The sequence below is a fragment of the Camponotus vicinus genome, unplaced genomic scaffold (genome assembly GCF_025532165.1).
Source record: "Camponotus vicinus isolate PSW18456_S1 unplaced genomic scaffold, iyCamVici1.0 SCAF_5, whole genome shotgun sequence".
NCBI classification, from domain to species: Eukaryota; Metazoa; Arthropoda; class Insecta; order Hymenoptera; family Formicidae; genus Camponotus; species Camponotus vicinus.
Window position 1 is genome coordinate 10,554,312 of NW_028141977.1, and position 21,326 is coordinate 10,575,637.

The window sequence follows — 21,326 nt, forward strand, 5'->3', positions numbered from 1 at the left end:
TACATAAAAGTATTAAGGTAAGATAATCGAAAAATGAATATTTTACTAGATATTTTATGGTTTATGTAAAATTAAGAAATTATTTCAAGCCTCATAACTCGAAAAGTACTCAATGAAGAAATACTTTATTATAGTGTTTTGGAAAGCTCTCGAGGCAAGCTATAAGAATATGCAAAAGTATATAGGGTGTCCCATTTAAAAAGTTGGAGGTGATCTTCACGTGACCTTCAAACGACTTTTCAAGGTAAAACCAATGACACCATCTTATGGCCCCCTTAAAACCATACAACTTTTGTTTAAAACATTCTCACCGAAACCGCCATGGTTTCGAGTTACTTCGATGTCTCAAGTTAAATGGGACACCCTGTATATTTCAATATATCAAGAGAGCCACTAGTGCATAATCAATTTTGAAGAGAAAATATGGATATACAATGGACCAATATAATACAATATAAACACGAATTTATAATATCAATATTACTATTATAAAAATCATTATTTTTCCTATATAATTTATTTCCTAATATCTTTGAAAAGATACGTCTAAAGGCTTACGTTATATCCTACATTTCAATGTTTGTTCAGGCTTCCCTTAACTACGAGCTGAGATACGCAAAGTATTATCTATTTTCTTTTCGTTGGCCCAAAAAGATCGACTTCGAAAAAAAGATTATTACTTCTTACTTTTCACAGAAGGCATCACACATATCTTATCAAGGAAATTAATAAATTTTTTCCCTTAAGTCCTTACAGATTATTTCTTTCGGATGGACATACGCACTCCCTGAAAATCGAAAATATTCCAAAATACAAAGCTGGAATAAACAGCAACTTAGAGGATATAAATATATTCATCGTCCATAACAGGATTACAAATTTTTCACATTTTTGGAGCTTCATATTTCCAGCTATTTTCTATCTTTCTCCTTAACATACGCAACATCGCGCAAACAATTACTCATTCTCTGCGTGCGTATGTCGATCTATACTTGCGGGGGCATCGCTTTGGGGGCAGGGCGGCCTGCGGAAGATCAACGAGGCGCGTTGCCGCGCGGACAAGCACGACGGCTGAGGCAACGGCCGAACGAAAATGTATGACACTTCCTCTTGCGTATATTTTTTTGTGTCGGTATGTTAAACGAGAGGCGTCGAGCAAAGCAGCGATCGTGCACGATTACGAGTGGTGGCAAGCCGAGCCGAGCCGAGAGCATCATCTTCTATTCGGTCAGTACTGGCAATTAGAGCCAATAGCGCCTCCCCCACCTCCCCCGCCTCTCCTCTCTCTCTTTCTTCCTCTCTCCCTTTCTCCTCTCTCTTGCTTCTCGATTCGTCTCGTCTTTAATCACGCTGCTCTCGAGGTGTTGAATTTCTTGGTACGATGTTAATCTTCCCCTTTCTGTTAACGATGCCCGTCATCGTCGAGAGACGTCTTGATGAATAACATCGACTAACTACTCGCTTGAATAAATGCGTGATTTAAGCGCGATGCGATCGATAATGCTGCCGAGAGAGAAGCGATCGTGTATAAATTTCCTCCTGCGACGTATCAGATGTGTATCTCAATGTTTGGAGAGAAGAGAGAGAGATCAATAATTGTAGAAATTATTCCTGAAATTAAAATAATTTAGATTCAATTGGAAGCTAATTAGGTATATTTAGTTAGGTATATTTTTATGACATATAATTAATATAGTTGTCAGGGAACCTTTCGAAACATCAGTAGAAATTCATTGAGATGTAACATTTATCCTTCGTCCTTTTCCAAGATTAAAAATAGAAACACTAATGTATAAATTAAATTACAAACTATATTATTAATTATATAAAAATGTTTTTATTATTTTTAAAATTACTTTTTATTATTTTTAAAATTACTTTTTATTATTTTTAAAATTACTTTTTATTATTTTTATTAATATTAATTATATAAAAAAGGAGTCAATTAAAATTAACATCAACATTACTGCAACAAAACTATCAAGCAGAAGTTTGCGAGCCTGATCTTCATAATTTGTCATGATTAATGTCAATAAGTCAGTCTTAGTAATAGAGCAACTAGTAATATTTTTTCTACACAAACTCATAGCATATTTTTGATATTTATCTCATATCGACCTCGGAGTATCCTCGAATGCTACAGCACTGTCCTGATCTTCGGCACGTCGTGGTCCAGACGCGACGCGGAGATCACCGAGCGCTCTCGGAGCGAACCGAGCTTGGTAGGAGAAGTAGGTGCGGCATGAAGTGGGGGGTGATCTCCCTCTTCGCCGGCAGCCGGTGTCATGCGGCAGAGGGAAATTCCCCCCGATCGGTGCCGCGGTGGCCACTCTGTGTCCCTTTTTGTTGCCGCCCATTAGGCGCCACCGCAGCGTGATTCGCAACTGTGTTTCTTTATCTTTGCCGTGTGGAGAATCGAGACTCCGAGACTGCACGAACGATTGCACGCATTTCTCTGCGTATTTCTTTTCCTTTCACTAGCCCGTTCTCACCTCCTTCTCTCTCTTTTTCTTCACTATTTCTTACTCCAGCTTCATTATTGTCTATTCTCTCTTTGTTTATCTTTGATTCCAAAGTCCTCTTTTCCTCTTTTTGTGTTTTTTCAGTTTTCTTCCGTTTTTCCTTTTTTTTACAACAGTCATACATGAATCAGCAGTTGTAGGGATGATAATCTCCCTGTGATTTCACCTAGAGATGAATCGTCCTGCGACATATACTGGTTTAAAGTTCTTCAAAGATTAAAATATATTTCCACATAATTTAAAATCCTTTAAAATCTCTCAAGTATATTCCGCCACGAATTTTCCGCGCACTTTATACAAGTGTACGGAATATCGTATTGTTGACTCTGACAGCGCGCGATGTCTTTGTGTCGACTTCGTCTTTTCATCTCAAACTCGAGCATTCTCTTTTCTTCGTCTCGGTTGATATCTCGTAACACATGTCGCGTGGATGCTTGTGGGAATCACCAACAAAGAAAGATCAATGATTCACAGAACTAAATCTGAAGATTCGTGATACCTTTCTCTCGCAAATATTCGTCCGAGATTTGTATTATTTATATTCTATTAGATTTATATATTTTATTTTATTTTATATTTATATTCTATTATCTCAGTATGCCTATAATTGTGTAGAATAGAACACTCGGTTTTTTTCTGAATAAAATGCTAATATAATAGTTTAACCCGTTCATTACCTGTGATACATATGTGACTATTCTTATGTACACATTCACAAGGCTTATGATTAATCAACGGAACACTGTACCTGGGACTATTGTGTGTATATATATACATACAATGCAAAAATCTTGAAATAATACTATCAACGCAAGATTATTTTTTCTATACTAATGATAATGGTTATTTTTTCTATGAAAAGAGATTCTAAATAATGCAAAAAATACTATTTATATGATTTTTGCATTGTTTCATACAATTTACCTGCGCGTTGACATATTGTTTATTAGAGAAAAGTCATCTTCATGTATTTTCTTTAATCTTCAATGGTCAAGGTATTATTTTTGCTGTGACTATTATCATCCTTGCGTTTTCTCAAGGGCGGTTCAAATTTCATCGTATCTTCTGAGCTTTGACCTCCAGTTCCGGTTATACACGTGAACATAAAATTTGACATTTGACAATTGATCATTTGTCCGTAGCAAATAGGCAGTGCGCATGTGTGAGATAAAGCGATTGTACGCGGCAGGTCACCGTGTAGAAAATTCCTTACCGGATCCAGTGTGAATGAACAAAAACCTGACCTCTTGAGCAACTGTGCACCATGTGTGCACCACTTGCGCTCTCCTCTCCAATTCTCCTTTTCTCCTTGCATCATCATCATATCCTCTTTTTCTTTTCTGTTTCTCGCAGTTTCTTTCTTTCACAGTGTTTCCATAGTCTTTCGATGGTGCTTTTCACCCTCGGTAGAATTTTTATCTCTCAAGAGTAACACACTATTGTTTTATTATATACTATATTTATTATCACTAGTCAAACATTTATGAAATATGCAAGAAAAGCGAAATTTTTTTTATTAAATTTTCTTCCAATTTTTTTAACGCATTAAGTTATATAAATGCAGCATTATTTTATAGCATACTAAACGTTACTTTCAAATAAAAAATATATGAAAATTATTGGAATATATAGGCAAAATTATTCCTCCATTTCTCAAGATTCATGATAGAATTGGTTACACGAAATTAAAAATGTGTCAATTTTCATTTTATTTTAAAAATAAATTAAGAATATATTAAATATTTTTATATATTTTACGCGTAAGGGAGTAGAGAATAAAGCACACTTGTAAGTCAATATCAAATAAATTAAAAGCAGAAAAAAATTGAAATATTTGCACACATTCTGCATACTTTTTACAACTAATATTTCATTCAAAAAGATTGAAGAATTCTCAAAATTGAAATTTTTGTTCCTCATAAATGATTAGTCCATTATATCAAACAATATATAATATAATCTTCTCAAGCTACAAAACGTTCGATATTAAATCGTATAAAAAATCGTTATTATTCACTGTTATAATTTTATTATATGAGTAATTGCGCGACAGGAGGAACACGTGGATCGGTCATATAGGTTTCCTGCATTCTCTTATCTGTGCCAAAGGTTTAGATTACGCGCCATACATTACTCATTACTCGGCCAAGCGTGTGGCTATGAAAATAAGCGGTAGTCAAAGCCAATATCTCGCACTATAGGACAACACTCGAAAGACAAATAGAAATCCGAATATCGCGATGCACGCGCACGCGCGTTTTCTCGTAGCAAATATTTGTCTTCTGACTCCGAGACAGAGGGAGAGAAAGAGAGAGAAAGAGAAAGATAAAGAAATGGAACGAAAGAGAAAGAAAAATACATTATATTTAATGCTTAACTTGAGCCGTGTGTGGCCATAACTTGCTAAACTTATCTAGCGAATATACGAGAAATACCCAAGATACTATCATCGGTATCTCTTCTCTAGTGTGATGCACATATTATATATGTTTTATTATTATTACTCTATATATCAGGGGGTGACTCACATAATCGAAAAATCCAAATTATTTTGCAGAATATTTATTCCTTCAAAGCAGAAGTTATATTTCTTATTGTATATAATTCTACAAAGTGTGATAAGACTTTTATACGTTAATTATAAAATATAAATCTATATAATTTCATTCTTGAAAACTCTTTTAACTACTTTGAGAAATATTAAGATGCTTGAATTGAAAAAGTCAATTATGTGAAAACTTTTTACTGATTATCGATGTTAATAGGACATATCATTTGTTTTATTAATGATGACACAATGATTCTTTAACAAATTTGCGATTTTGTAATGATTTAACATGGATTATTACTTGATATTAGAGATTTTGTTAAATTTTATTGAATTACAAATAAACAGCAAGATTATAACTCATATTAATATAGATAATTAATATAAATATGTTAAAACATAATTATTGATAAAAGTAAATCATTTTGTATATCGATCTCTATTGGTGATGAGAATAATTTTAACTTTATGTAGATAGTATAAAAGTTTTTCTTTGTGTGTGTTGTATACGAGATCCTAATATTTTCTCATTTCTGTTTCTTTTTTTTCTGCTATTCTTACGTGATGACGTTTTATCCTACGAAAGAGAGATAAACTCGTTGATATCACGCAGTCGCATGATTTTTTACTGTCAAAGGTAACGCTTGGAGAAATATTTCTGTGCTTGCTTACTTTGAAAATGTCGCGTCGTTTATTTTAATGTTGAATGTGAAAAGAATTAATAGTATTTTTTTTAAAAGAAAAATTTGTTTTTTCAAATCGGACAAAGAAAAAGAAAAGAAACGTTTATAAAACATTATCATGAGATATGTATGGAAGATATAATTAATATTTTTTCTTAATTATTCTGTACTACTATTATTTTATTTTATTTTTTAAATTCTTTTTTAATTTGTATCTTACGTGATTATCAATTTCAAATTTAACTAAGAATTAAAAATATAATTAAAAATATAATTTCAAATGTAAATGTCAATTTTATTTAATTTTTTTTCTCGTATCTCGAGACTATTAAAATTTAAGTTCGTTCTTGAACAATTCTTTAGTTTTGCGTCAAACCGAGCAGGGGTCTAATAGCGCAAGTTTGTGTGTAAAAAAAGTGAACAGATTGAATATACATCGAGAGAGACAAAGGGAGTACGTGGAAGATCAATCGGAACAGTTTACCTACGGGTTCTATGTATCACGGATCGCCATATGGGTGACAGCCCGAAGGCTCACGTTCGTTTCTAGTACCTGGGTACTCTCCGCATGCGAACTGCATTCGACAAGGTACGCCATGAATGAATACCCTACGCACCCGTAACCTTCCAATCATCCCCCACCACCTTCCTCCCCCCCGGGAAAACGATTCTGCAAAAACGAGATCGCGCACGTGAGTCATCGATATATTCGCCGCGTTTTGTGACTGTCGTTCCCACGATGCACTGTGGAAGAAATGGTATCCTTTCCCGTATGTAAACCAGCATTAACTTTACGTCACTCGGACAAAAAGGTCGTATCACGCTGGTGGTGCGTATCAAAACGGACATCTGCATCTAAATGGACAGTAGTATCAGAGATGATGATAACCGTCATAAGGTGATTGTGTGACTATTTTTTAAAATACTTGATATGATAAATTTATTAGAATTTTTAATAGAATAAGAGATTCTATTCTTTTTTATATTAATAGATTTATTATATTTTTATTTTAATAGAATAACAGATTCTATTCTTTTTTAAGAATAAGAGATTTAGTGAAAAAGAGAGGAAGGAGAGCGAATATCTTGCGAAATTGAAAAATTGACACATACTTCTATTCCGAAATTATGTCACGTCAATTACAAAGAATGCTTGATAAATGTTGCACGTAAATACGACCTGATAGCCATAAATTTGTCGGGAAATGCGTACGAATTGTGGACATAGGGCGTGTTTTATCGCGAGCGACAGGCATCGCGGAGATCTTCCATTAATACGTGACGAATCGCGGGCACGTGCATCGCGATAAATTTCGATTTTGCCGACACGTGACATTCGCGACGACTATGGTAGTGCATTATTTGAGAAATAATCACGATGAATTTGTTGCAACAACCATAACGCAACATAAACAGTGATTGTATAATTCTTGAATTTTATATCAAATTACATTAAACTCTTATCAAAAGACAATATTTTTAATATTTTTCGTAAAATTTCAAATTTTCAAGTATTCTTTTTATTTTTCAAATATTTTTTTTATTTTTATCTTATGGATAGATATCAATCTAGGGTGTAAGAAAATATTATACAGTTTTAAAAGTATCAATGTGTTAAAATATAGTGAAATCTACGTGATAATTTCAATCATTTTTGTATTGCTAAATTGATTGAATTACACTTTAATAAATTTAATTATGATATCAGGTCACACACATATATATACACAGAATTTTGGTAATTATACTTCGAGAAAATCTTCGTTTGCTGTATTAATGTAATTAATGTAATTATGAGATACTTTGAAAGATATTTCGCGTTTGCTGTGTTAATAGGATTCCTATAATTACATTAAATCAATTTAACTAATCAGTCTTCCTGAATTTCGCAATCTCTGCAATGTATGTTGATGTCTTATTTTTTTTTGCTACCAATCAACACTGACAATTTATCATGACAAAGTACCTTTCGATGAGCGGACTCGTTTGACATATTCCAGATAATGAGATTGGCAAACATTATGTGATTGTATTATTGCAAATGCCAGGATATGTTATAATTGTAATAAAAAATATAAGAACAGCTGATAATTTTTTAGATTTACTTTTAATATAAAGCCGCATTTAGATCTTGATTGCATTGTAAATATTATATATATATATATATATATATATATATATATATATATATATATAATATTTACAATGCAATCAAGATCTAAATGCGGCTTTATATTAAAAGTAAATCTAAAAAATTATCAGCTGTTCTTATATTTTATATATATATATATATATATATATATATATATATATATATATATACACATATATATATATATTCTTTTTTATTAAATATAATTTAGGAGACAGAGATTAGCATGTCGTATAAGTGATCATCTCTACAATGTATGCTAATTTCTATGGAATTAATTATACATATATTGATAAAAGAAATATTTTTAATAATTTTCAAGATATGTATATTTTTGCAATTTTTAATTATTATAATTATTAAATGTGCAAAATAAAAATAAATATTTCTGTAAGAGTAAATATAGACAATGATTATTGTGTTTATAATTTTTTAAAAATGTATCTATAATATTTGGAATAATTACTCGTTTAGATATAAACAGATAGTCTTTAACTCTAAAAATCCCACACACACATAGATACGCCGGCAGTATAAGAGATGGAATTTAAAGGGATTCAGCGGTTATGCATTCTGGGAAGGTGTGCACTGCGAAATGCAGCCGCGATGGATATTGGATGTGGATGATGGGGTAGCCGCGTCGTTCCGCGCACGGGGGGGAAGGGGGCGGCAGCTATGGGGTAGCAAAGCTAAGCCAGTAATGCAATAACTTGAATAGAGGGGCACGCAGGCGGAAAGAACATAACGTACCCCTCCGAGCATCCCTTTCCCCATCTCTCCCTCTTTCTCTCTCTTGCACTCTCTATCTTTATTTTCGGAGTACATGGGGTACATACGAATCTGCACACGTATAACCACTGGCACGGTGCACGACGAAACGTAGCTCGAGGGTGGTTGCGGGGTTCTTCACCCCCCCTGACTGGGAAGGTACCCCACGTACAGTCGGTCACGTTAAAAGGCTTTTAGTACTCACTCGTTCGCCGTTATTGAATCTCGAACCGCTCGCTTGGGGTTGAGTAGTAACTGGAGGAATCGCATTCGTACGTTCACTAGATGCATCTCTTCATGTTATAGTCTTATCGCGTGAAAAAGTCGCTATCAATTTCTCATAAAAGATTTAATTTTCTCATAAAGGAATCGAAAATCGATATGATAGCGATAGGTTCAATTTTGGATATTAAATTTGATATCGCATACCAATTTTCGATCCCTTTATGAGAGAAAATCTTTTATGAGAAATTTGATAGCGTCAATAGTTTGTAAAATATCTCATGAATATTAAAATAAGAATGATATAAAGTTGATATAATATCAATGAATCCAGACTTCCATATTGTAGATTTTGGAAATAACATATATATATTACGTCGACCTTATAATTTTTATTTTAATATTTGTGAAATATGTCATGAAATCATTTTTGGGGTACAAAATATAATAATTCTCAAATTCTTTTTATATCATATCATAACCGATATTCAATATCAAATATCTTTATAATTCTTATAAATTAAAGTTATGTTAATGTAAAATCAATTGAAGAAATTATATGAAGATTAAAGTCTTCTTATTTCCTTGTCGAAAAATTGTATTCATACGTCTTTCACGCTAGTTTACATATAAAATCGATTAAAAATTATAACTGACTATACTGATCTGCAAATTACATTTTTTATGAAATTAATGTTTTAGAAATGGGAGATAAACGGTATATTATAATGGTGAAAATTGCCACGAGAAGTCGTTTCGCACCCAATATGAGACTTCATCGCTCATCGTAATCGTCGTACGGTGTTACAAAGACTCCCTAATGAAACTTAGAATTAGTGACGCGATTGACTGTACCTGTACCACAGGAGGGTGATCCCGAGAGTTAAACCCCGCGACTCAGGAACGAATGAGGGGGTGAGGGGATTGAGACGGGAGATGGTCGATGCTCTCCCAGTCAAATATGGAGAAAAAAGACAGAACGAGCGAGTGAATGAATGGCTACCAATCTGTTCCATCCCTTTGTTGGAGCGGCTCGTGCCGCGTGTGCAAATCTACCCCCGTTTCGCCCCTCTGCCTCCTTTCTCCTGATTCCCTGGTCACCCCTGCGAATCCTACCACTGCGCACACGCCTCACACCTGAGCACAATGGGCGGCCGATTTCGTTTCTCCCTCGGTTCTACCTTCTCGTGTTTTAAATACTGATATACCGAGTCTGTACGTCCGCACGTATTTCGTGTCTTTATTCCTTGATTTTCTCTCAGTTTTCCACTCCGCGGAAACATCATGCGTGTGTTTCAATATGTATGTTATGACAGTAAAATCATCAAATGAAAACAGAGGGAGCGAATTCACCGAAATATATAATTATATCTAACGATAAAATTCTTAAGAGCTATAATTTGCTCACCGTCGAATTATATAATTTTGACTTCGAGTCTATTGATTTTTTAGTCTTTTTATATGAAGCCTATTAAATTAAAATTCAAAATGTGTGATATGTAATTTTTAAAATCAAATAAATAACATTTGTATGTGCGTGTAGCTAATATGTTTTAAAAATGTTTCTCATGGTATATCTATTAAATAAAAATTAATAATAGATAGAATGCTTTTTAAATAGATTTAAAAAAAGATATGAAATAAAAATAGATTATATTTTTTTTTCTAAAAAGATATTTTTTCTCTATTTTTCAATATTCTAAATTTTTCTCTTAAAAGATTTATAGAAATCAAGAGAATTGAAGAAATGCACTTAATTTAAAGTAATTTTTTAAAATAATTAAATATATTAAACAATATTTTATCATATCCTTTTAGTAAGAATTAGATAAATATTGCATTTCTCATTACATAAAGTCATGATTTCTATGGATTCTATGAATTGAAAATTATTACAGGCTTTCGTATGAATAATAATGTATACAATGTATAATTAATGCTGTCAAGTTTTTGTTACAAAACGTTTTGAATATAGGAGAATTGGCACAGAGGATGTTGCGGCCAACGAGGAAAATAAAACGGAGCGATTTATCGCTATCAACGTGTGTAGGAACGAGTAAAAATGAGAGTATAGAAGCTGTAAATAAAAATTATACTGCGCATATTCACGTAAAAAATATTCATATACATAGATATTCAATTTTCCAATAAAAAGAAATGCGCGGTATTAATTCGTTCTTCTATAAAAAAGATCTTTGCTTGATCTACAATTCTACATTGGAAACAATACGAGAAAGAAAGAAAAAGATAGTATAAATTAATAAAAAAATCAACAAAATTTAACATCAGAGCGTAATTGAAGATTTTTTTATGCAGCGATATCTAATTTATTAAAATGTAAAGAAATAAATTTGAATTTGACATTATTTAATTCTAATAGATTAATCTTCTCAAGTTTTTGAAAAGCGGATTAAACTATTGTTGCATTAAATTATTTTACTTTTTCTTGATCGCATTATATCCAAACTTGCTTTATTCATCTCTATATTTCTTCTTTTTTCTCTCTTTATGTTTTTTAATAAAAAAATGTTTCATATGTCATTCTTTTTTCCGACTTCTGATTGATATGAATATTCGCTTATGTCAACGCATATTTCAGACGGTCGAATATTTTTGTGCGAAATACTATAACAGCGCCCATATACTCTCATCCACCATATAATCGTAAACTTATCGTCAATCTCAATTTCAGTAGCGCGCTCATCTTACGATTCATAAATTTCAATACATGTGGGTCCACGTGTACCTGATCAAAGGCTATTTAGCTCAGTGTATATCTTAACAGTTCGTAGGTGCGTACGAATGATGATCGTTAACGAACATGCGGGCACCGCGGTGGGAATTCCACTCAATTTAAGTATAATTGTTTAATTGAGGATCTCCTCGCCGAAGAGCTCGCCGCATAAATTGGTCGTTTACGGTTCTATTTTCTCATCGCATTTTCGAGAGCTTTACAAAATAACATAAAAATTACTATAGAAATTTCATATTATTCTTCTTGTCGCAATTTCTCTTATTTTTATTTTTATAACAAGAGGCATATTAATAGAATATTAATAATTAATCAACTTTCTGACTTCTCTTATTATGTATGTATCTATGGATATCGTATTTTTATCAGAAAAAAATATAAATATAATAAAAATATTATAAAAAATAAAGATAAAGAAGCGATATTTTTAATTCTACAGTATATGTACGTATAAAATATATACATTTTATTTTAATTCTGTTATTAAACATAAGAGAATTAATTATTCTGATATATTATAACATAAAAGTACATATATATATGTAACAATATTCTGTCAAATATACTTTTATGTATATTTAGTATTTTATATTATAAGAAATCTAAGAAAACAATAAAATGGATTTTTTATATCTGTTGTTAAAAAATAAGCTCTTACTCGCTATAAAAATATATTTATATTGATATAATTGATGCAAAGTAAAAAGTTACGATGTATTATCTCTAACATAACTCTTGTCTGCTATTATAATTGATATAATTTTATAAAATGACTGCTAGATATCATCTTTGTATTTGAATATAAATATCACGCAGAAGAAGATACAGAAGAGAAATAAAGAGAAATGCGATAAGACATAAATGGCACAAGCGAGATCTCCGCAATCGTGGAAAAACGATATAATTTGTATTTTAGTAGAAGAGATCGTTTCCACGATCGTTACTGGAAGGATATAGCGACGGGGATGAAAATCATGCCACGTGGCCCGCGGGTACTTCAGGAAGAACAAGGGGAGAACTTGGACTAGTATTACCGGCCCCGGCTCTGGCGAACGTGAGTTACCTTTACTGCGTTTGCTATTCTCCATTGTGCATGACTACGATACGGGACCGTGTAGGGGAGGCTGCGAGAGAGATCGCATGAGTCATACGGAGGCGAGCTTCGTCCGCATTGGCGTAGCATGTACGTCTTTCCGAAGGGTAAATCTTATCTTCCAAAATATATCACGACATTTCGTTCACAACTTGTTTTTTCATTATTGATTAATGTTGCGTCTTGTTCTCGGCATGCATTTAGTATATTTAATCTGCAAAATAGTCAACTAAAATAATATGGTTTTTTAGCTTAATATACAAGTTGAAAATTGTTTTCATTAAATAAATTTAAGATGTATGTTCCTCACGTGCGTAAAAAAAGTATTTAAGAATAGAAAATTAAGAAGATGAAAAGGAAAATATTAAAAGACTTTTAAGTTGCATAAAATATAAAATAAAAATCGTAAGAATAAATTGGAGAAATATTATTATATTTAAAAATCAAACAAAATTTAATAACATAATTTTATATTTAATAATAATATTATTTTATCTCTATATTATCAACGTTTTATAGTTATTGTATTATACTTTAAAAGATGATATAGAAACTCTTTCTCTCTCTTTCTCTCTTTGTCGAATATAAAAATTGTCAAATATTTTTTATTAAAAGATAAAAGAAATATATATATATATATATATATATATATATATATATATATATAAATTCTATATGGTTTTCATCTATTTTAAATATAATTATTTTTAATATTTTAATATAAATAGTATTTCTCTATCTTTATCTGTCTTTCTCTGCTTCTTTTTCTGCTTTTCTTCTGCTCTGTTTTTTTTAGTATATATAGGAGGCAATTTTTTGCATGGAAAGAATAGGTAAAATGTCTTAATTAACTTGGAAAAACTTATTTTCAGACAATAATATAACTTGAATATAAATTAAATATATTCGTGCAAATCAGAGAAATAATTAAATGAATCAATTAATCAACTGTAAAAACTGCAAAAAGATTTATAGCAATATATACGGACGCGCGGAAATGATTTCTAATTTTACTCGTGAGAATTTACGTAAGATACATTCCTAATTAATCGAAATGACAGCAATCGCGAAATCATCGATCCACGAGTAATCGTGAAAAAGAATACGTCGCATACCTACGTCATTGCGCCGGTCAATGCATCAATCCGGTCTGCATCTGTATGTATTTACGCTTGAGAGGGGCGGAGGGGGTGGACAGGGGGGGAAACCCCTATGTGACATCATCCCCCACGCGGGCGCGCGCCCGCTTCGTTTCGCTGGCTGACTTCTGTCGCCTAACTCCAAAACACCCCTGGACCCTGCCACCTCCCTTTACCTTTAATCTTTATCAATCCATCCAGCCGAGTCGACGAATCGAACGCACGAACATGCACGAGACGGGACGCATGAGATGCGGACGCCACCGCGTATTATTCACGGCCGATAGCGCCTTCATCCTCCTCTCCCCCTTCTCCGCTTGATCCGTCCATCTCTTTCACCGAGTTTCACCCTCTCTTCATTCTCATTCCATTTCGCCCATGTGTACCCTTCGTAGCCTCGTATCCTAAACAGTTCGACGAATGAGAATGCACGAATCGTTAATTACGAGATATCAGTTTTTTTTCTTATTTCCCTATTCTCTCCCTCCCCCCCCCCCCCTCTCTCCGCATTTTCCCTGTATAAATGTTACGATTTATATTCTATCTATTAATGATATTAATAATAATAATTAAGCATTTTTGTATCTTTTCTCAGTGTTTTTCTTCATTATTTTTGTAATTTAATAGTGTTTTATCAATTATATTATATACATGTTATATTCGCTCCGTATACATCATATATATTCCTAATTAAAAACGAGTTCGTCGTTGTTTTATTAAATTTAATTTAAATTTAATTTGAACTAAACCCAATCTATGTGTCAAATATATACACGTAATATGATATGTATAAGATATTTTTATTCGTATATATGATATTTATACTCACCATCTGCGAGAAACAAATATCTTTCTTTTCATTTCGTGTGTTTTTTCAATATAGTACACAACTATTATAATATTTTATTTGTCACATGACATGTGTCGAACTGAAACTGATTATTATCGCCCTGATAACCACGATTATTGTAAAATAGAAGAAGAAATTAGAAAAGAAATTAGAAACTTCTTTTTACCGGTAATCCATATGTTACATTATTACAATAGATATAATATCGTCCTAAAATTTTAGACGATTGTTTACGAAGAATTACCTATAGATGGCAGTATCATCGCTCTCGTGTTTCTAACCGAACTTTCCGCTCTTCTCGTTTTTATTCATTGTTAAAAGGAGACAGTTAAACGGTGATGTTCGTTTGTGTTGAAAATTTTGTGGCGCCAATCCCGCTACCTTCTGATTTTATGCAGTTTTTTTAATTATTCTCGAAGATGCCGGCGTTTTTGAAACATATCGAAGTCGAGAATTTCAAATCTTACAAAGGAAAGCTCATTATCGGCCCGTTGAAGTCATTTACGGCAGTTGTTGGCCCCAATGGATCTGGTAGGTTATCAGTCTGTGTATCAACAATGGGCGTTCAGCGAATGTAACAGTTACGGAATCGTTAAACAATAATTGTTTATGATTGCCGGATACCTGTAGATGTTTATTGATGAGACCTGTAGATCAGATCAGCATTTTTCAAAATCCAATAACAGTTGCATTCGCTAAAATCATGATGTGATGTTTTAGCCTGCGTGAAATTTGATAAGCTCTACATATATGTATTGTTACGCATTCTTATTACATATTATTACAGGAAAGTCTAACTTTATGGATGCTATAAGTTTCGTCATGGGCGAGAAAACTAGTAGCTTGCGAGTCAAGAGATTCAGTGAACTCATCCATGGTGCATCTATTGGAATGCCAGTAGCACGAAGGTATATAATTTCACATACATCTATACAATACTAATATGCTAATTTAAAGATACATGAATTGATATTAATCTAAACATTTCTTTGAATTGTATGTAACAATCCATAAATTTCTCGTTGAATGTAGCGCCTCAGTGACAGCTGTATTTGAATTGGAAGATGGAACTGAAAAAAGTTTTATGCGTTCTGTGCAAGGATCTTCTTCTGAGCACAGGATAAATAATACTGTAAGTTTTTGCACTTGAATATTCTTATATACATATAATTAAAGATGTTCAAAATATTTTTTGTTGCAGCTTGTCAGCAGCCAAGGATATCTTAGCGAATTGGAGCAGCTTGGTATTAATGTTAAAGCAAAGAATTTTCTAGTATTCCAAGGTGCGGTTGAATCTATAGCTATGAAAAATCCAAAGGAACGCACTGCTTTGTTTGAAGAGATCAGTAATTCTGGTGCATTGAAAGCAGAATATGAAAGGTAAATTTCTAAATATCGTTATGGAAAATTATAATATGATAATATAATTGTAAATAATAAAAGAAAAATGTAGATTAAGAACAGAAATGTTGAAAGCTGAAGAAGAAACTCAATTTTCATATCAGAAAAAGAAAGGAATTGCTGCTGAAAGGAAAGAAGCAAAGTTAGAAAAAGAGGAAGCTGAAAAATATCAACGTCTTAAAGAAGAATATGTACGTTCTTTAATTTTAATATAATATTTAATATATATTCTAAAGTAAGAGAGGAAATAAAATTATTTATTCTCTTCATGTATTTATATAATTATCAACAATGAAATTAAATTATCTTTTGTTTTTAGGTGGAAAAACAAGTAGAATTGCAGTTATTTCGATTATTTCATAATGAGAAAAGCACTGAAAATTTTGAAGTTTCTCAAAAGAAGAAACAACACGAGATTGAGAAAATTGAAAAAAAGAAAGAGAAAGCTGAGGAATTGCTGAAAGAGAAGAAAAAGGATGCTGGTAAATTGGGGAGAGATCTTGCTAAGATAGAACAGGATATTAGAGAAGTGGAAGTGGAAATTACGAAAAAGAGACCGACTTTTATCAAAGCCAAAGAACGTGTTGCACATATGCAAAAGAAAGTGGAATCTGCGCGTAAATCTTTGGCTCAAGCGCGTATCGCAGACGAGGCTCATAAGAAAGACATACATGAACTGCAGGAGGAATTACGACAAGTAGAAGAAGCTAAAGCCGCTTACGAAGCGAGCATAGCAGGACAATCACAATTACAAGGAAGGGACGTGCAGTTAGAAGATGAACAGGTATACAACATGAATTGTGCGATTCTTACATATTTGAAATTTTGAAACATATAATTTATATTATTTATATTATTTTTATATTATTTTTATTATTTATACTATTTATATTATATTTATATTACTATTAATAAGATATTATTATTAATATTATTAATATTAATATTATTAATAATATTATATGTCATTAATAATATTATTTAATAATAATTATTAATAATGCATTTTTTTCTAAACTTATATATACAATTATGTATATAATATATATAATTAAGAATTTGCATGATAATATAAATTTAATTAACTAATAAAATAATTTAAGGTGAACGAATATAATCGCTTAAAAGAAGAAGCTGGTAAACAATCTGCGAGATATCTTCAACTTCTTGATTCAATCAATCGCGAACAAAAGTCGGACCAAGATAGACTCGACAACGAAGGAAGAAAGAAGACCGAGATAGAGAATAAGCATAAACAAAAGGGTCATATGCGAGATGAGGCTCTTAAACGAGTAGAGAAATTGGAGGAGCACATAAGAACGTCGGAGGCTGCGTTAGAAGATCAGAAAAAACTTAGAGCCGATTTGCAATCTGACGTAGGCACATCGAAAGATAAGATCCAAAATTTACAGCGAGAGTTGGAGAGCATCTCGGAGCAACTTGGTGATGCTAAGGTCGATAAGCATGAAGTATCTAGAACTAAGAAAAAGACGGAAATTGTGGAGAATTTCAAGCGTCTATTTCCAGGAGTGGTACATATATCTCTCTCTTAATATCTCAATATTTAGTAGAAATAAAAACATTTATATTTTTCTCTTTTTTTTTCAGTATGATCGCATGTATAATATGTGCGAACCAATACACAAGCGATACAATGTTGCAATTACAAAAGTACTTGGCAAGTACATGGAGGCTATTGTAGTAGATACCGAGAAAACGGCCAGACAATGTATCCAATATTTAAAAGAGCAATATCTTGAACCGGAAACGTTTCTTCCGCTCGATTATATCCAAGCTAAGCCACTAAAAGAACGTCTTCGGTAAATAATTTAAATAAATCTTTACACAAAGCTTTAACAAAAATATTAATACTACAAAAGATACTAATTTTTTATCTTCTAATTATTTTACATAAATCTTGTAGCGACAATTATACTATTATGCTCTTATATTATACTTTGCAGTAATATACAAGAACCAAAGAATGTGAAATTGCTGTATGATGTATTGCATTTTTCTCCAAAGGATATTGATAGAGCAGTTCTCTTTGCAACTAATAATGCTCTTGTATGTGAGACACCAGAAGATGCAAATAAAGTAGCATATGAGATGGACAAGAAAACTAGATATGATGTAAATATATCTATAATTTTAACTTGTGAATAAAATAATAATAATGTAAAAAATATTTAATGTATAACAAATGTGATAAAACATTTATAGTGCGTCGCATTAGATGGTACGTTTTATCAAAAAGCGGGTATCATATCTGGTGGCAGTTTGGATCTTGCAAAGAAAGCAAAAAGATGGGATGAAAAACAAATGTCTCAATTGAAGGCACAAAAGGTAATATATGCATATTTTTTTTTATGTTATAGAGATGCAAATATTTCTGACTTTAATTTACAGGAAAAATTAACAGAAGAACTTAGAGAATCTTTGAAGAAATCGCGCAAGGAATCTGAATTGAATACAGTTGAATCTCAAATACGTGGTTTAGAGACTCGTCTAAAATACAACAAAAGTGACTTATCTGCAACAGTAAGTGTTATACATTATATTGTGTATGAAAAATATATTTATTTAAAAATATGTCAATGAAAAATAAAAAATATTGTTGAAATTAAAAAATGCATTGATAAAATTTTTATTGTAGCAAAAACAAATCACGGATCTTGAGGTGGAGTTAGATGGTTTGCAAAACGAATTAAATATGTTTGGTGTAAGTTATGACATACTTTTATATATATGTATATATATGTTTAATTGCATATTAAAAATACTTCAGTATTTTTTAAATCTCTTATCTCTTATGTCTTATAGCCTGCAATAGCTGCTATTGAAAAGACCATGGCTGAAAGAGACCAAGAAATACAAAACATTAAAGAAAAAATGAATAATGTTGAAGATGATGTGTTTGCTAGTTTTTGTGAACAGATAGGAGTTTCTAATATTCGTCAATATGAAGAAAGAGAATTGAGGTAACAAAAAAAAGTATATATCAAATATGAAAAATTATGTTATTTTATATTTGTATGCTAAGAGATTGAATATACTCCAGATCACAACAAGAAAGAGCAAAGAAGCGATTAGAGTTCGATAATCAATGCAATCGCATCTATAATCAATTAGATTTTGAAAAACAACGCGATACAGAAAGTATGTATTATACAAATATTTTATGTAAATTATTTATTATAAGTTTATTCTTTTTCACACATTATCTGAAAAATCTTTTTATTTTATATAATCTTTATATGTTAACTAGGTTATTAATTTTTACATTATTTTTATAATGTAGGTAATGTTTTGCGATGGGAACGGGCGGTCCAAGATGCAGAAGATAAGCTTGAATCTGCAAAACAAACAGAACTTAATCAAAAAGCGGAGATCGATCACGACGAGCAGCAAATGGAGCAGTTGAAATCATCTCGTAATGCTAAGAAAATGGAAGTTGATCAGAAAGAAGATGAAATCGGTAAAGCTAGACGTGAAGTAGGAGCAATCGCTAAGGATATTCAAGCAGCTCAGAAACAGCTTAACGCGATTGAAACGAAAATTGAACAAAAAAAAGCCGAACGACATGCTATCCTGATGCAATGCAAGGTTTGTGTCCATATATGATGATTATTTTACTATATATTATATAGATTGTATATTATTTTGAATTATTAAATATAATTTTTATATGTATAATTATAAGTATAATTTTTAACAATATATTTAATAATTCAGATGGAAGATATTGCGATACCTATGTTGCACGGAAATATGGAAGATATAGCAGGTGAAACTAGCACGACGAACGGCAACGAAACAAATTCTGATGTGTCATTTAGCACACAGCAACAATACGAACGTGAAAGGAGGATTACTATAGATTATGCACTTTTACCAGAAAATTTGAAAGATATTGAGGAAGAAGATATTAAAAAGACAACTGATAAGTTAACAAAAATAATCAACGATTTGCAAAATACAATACAGCGCATACAAGCTCCAAATATGAAGGTTTGTAAAATATCATATATTAAATGTGACATCAATAAATATAAAAAATTTAGAAACAAGAGAATTAAGAAAAAAGAAAGTTTAAAATTTAAAAATATAGAAATATTTTTCGTTTTTTATAGGCAATTCAAAAATTATATTTGGCAAAAGAGAAGTTACAAGAAACCAATGAAGAGTTTGAACAATCTCGCAAGAAGGCAAAGAAAGCAAAGACACAATTCGAAAAAATAAAAAAAGAACGACACGATAGATTCATGGCATGTTTTGAACATGTAGCGAACGAGATCGATCCTATTTATAAGGTTTGTAAATTAATAGATTTTTATAAAAGTATTTATACGTTTTTTTCTGCACTTATGTATATATTATGTATGTATTAATGATTGTTTCAGAGTTTAGCAAAAAATCAATCCGCACAGGCATTTCTTGGACCAGAAAATCCTGAGGAACCTTACTTAGATGGCATTAATTATAATTGCGTGGCTCCAGGCAAACGTTTTCAACCTATGTCCAATCTATCTGGTGGAGAAAAAACAGTCGCGGCATTAGCTCTGCTATTTGCAATTCACAGGTTATATATATATTCAAAAATAAATTAAATTTATATTATAATGCAATTTGAATAAATAATTAATATTTATTCTTGTCTCCATATTTAGTTTTCAACCTGCGCCATTTTTTGTTTTGGACGAAATCGATGCAGCTCTCGATAATACTAATATAGGAAAAGTGGCGAGTTATATTCGTGACAAAACAACTTCACTGCAGACAATCGTTATATCATTGAAAGAGGAATTTTATTCACACGCAGATGCGCTTATTGGAATTTGCCCAGACGTAAGTAAATTATTCAATTATGTGAATTGTATTACATATATTTTCATTTATAGTTGATTATAACATTTTTCTTGTGTTTCAGGTAGGCGAATGTTTGGAAAGCAAAGTGTTAACACTCGATTTAACTACATATCCTACGCATATTAATTAACTCATAAACATGTTATTAGTGTAAGAAAGATTATTGTTGTCTTTTTTTATATCTTTACAATGATGATCTTTAATTATTTTGGAAAAAAGAAATATTAGTGCGTGACATGCTATTATTATTATTTAATTTCTAGATACATTTTATTTACATTCTTGATATTGTTTTGAGATTACTGCAAAACCTTAATATCACACTTT

General features: G+C 31.7%; 1 protein-coding gene and 2 long non-coding RNA genes across 5 annotated transcripts; 2 read left to right on the forward strand and 1 right to left on the reverse strand.

Moving 5' to 3' along the window:
* Nucleotides 1–41: 41 nt before the first annotated feature.
* LOC145972218 (uncharacterized) lies at nt 42–14,896 on the reverse strand. 3 transcript variants are annotated; one of them, XR_014439097.1, is made up of 4 exons: nt 14,709–14,896; nt 13,856–14,283; nt 12,711–12,954; nt 42–1,611 (listed from the first exon to the last, which is right to left on the reverse strand). It is a non-coding gene; the product is annotated as an uncharacterized LOC145972218 (long non-coding RNA). The 3 variants fall into 3 exon arrangements; XR_014439098.1 differs by lacking the exon at nt 42–1,611 and adding an exon at nt 11,356–11,844; XR_014439096.1 differs by lacking the exon at nt 42–1,611 and having other exon boundaries at nt 12,323–12,954.
* Nucleotides 6,020–13,058, forward strand: LOC145972217 (uncharacterized). The gene is made up of 2 exons (XR_014439095.1): nt 6,020–6,651; nt 12,564–13,058. It is a non-coding gene; the product is annotated as an uncharacterized LOC145972217 (long non-coding RNA).
* A 136-nt stretch (nt 14,897–15,032) lies between the features above and the next one.
* Smc1 (structural maintenance of chromosomes 1) lies at nt 15,033–21,285 on the forward strand. Its single transcript, XM_083100616.1, has 20 exons — nt 15,033–15,260; nt 15,517–15,637; nt 15,762–15,861; nt 15,931–16,109; nt 16,183–16,321; nt 16,450–16,914; nt 17,234–17,662; nt 17,739–17,950; nt 18,095–18,263; nt 18,354–18,476; nt 18,540–18,671; nt 18,787–18,852; nt 18,954–19,111; nt 19,192–19,289; nt 19,432–19,736; nt 19,866–20,141; nt 20,264–20,443; nt 20,534–20,712; nt 20,801–20,978; nt 21,061–21,285. The coding sequence occupies exons 1-20, from the start codon at nt 15,149–15,151 to the stop codon at nt 21,127–21,129; spliced, it is 3,690 nt and encodes a 1,229-aa protein (XP_082956742.1). The 5' UTR covers nt 15,033–15,148; the 3' UTR covers nt 21,130–21,285.
* The last annotated feature ends 41 nt before the right edge of the window (nt 21,286–21,326 follow it).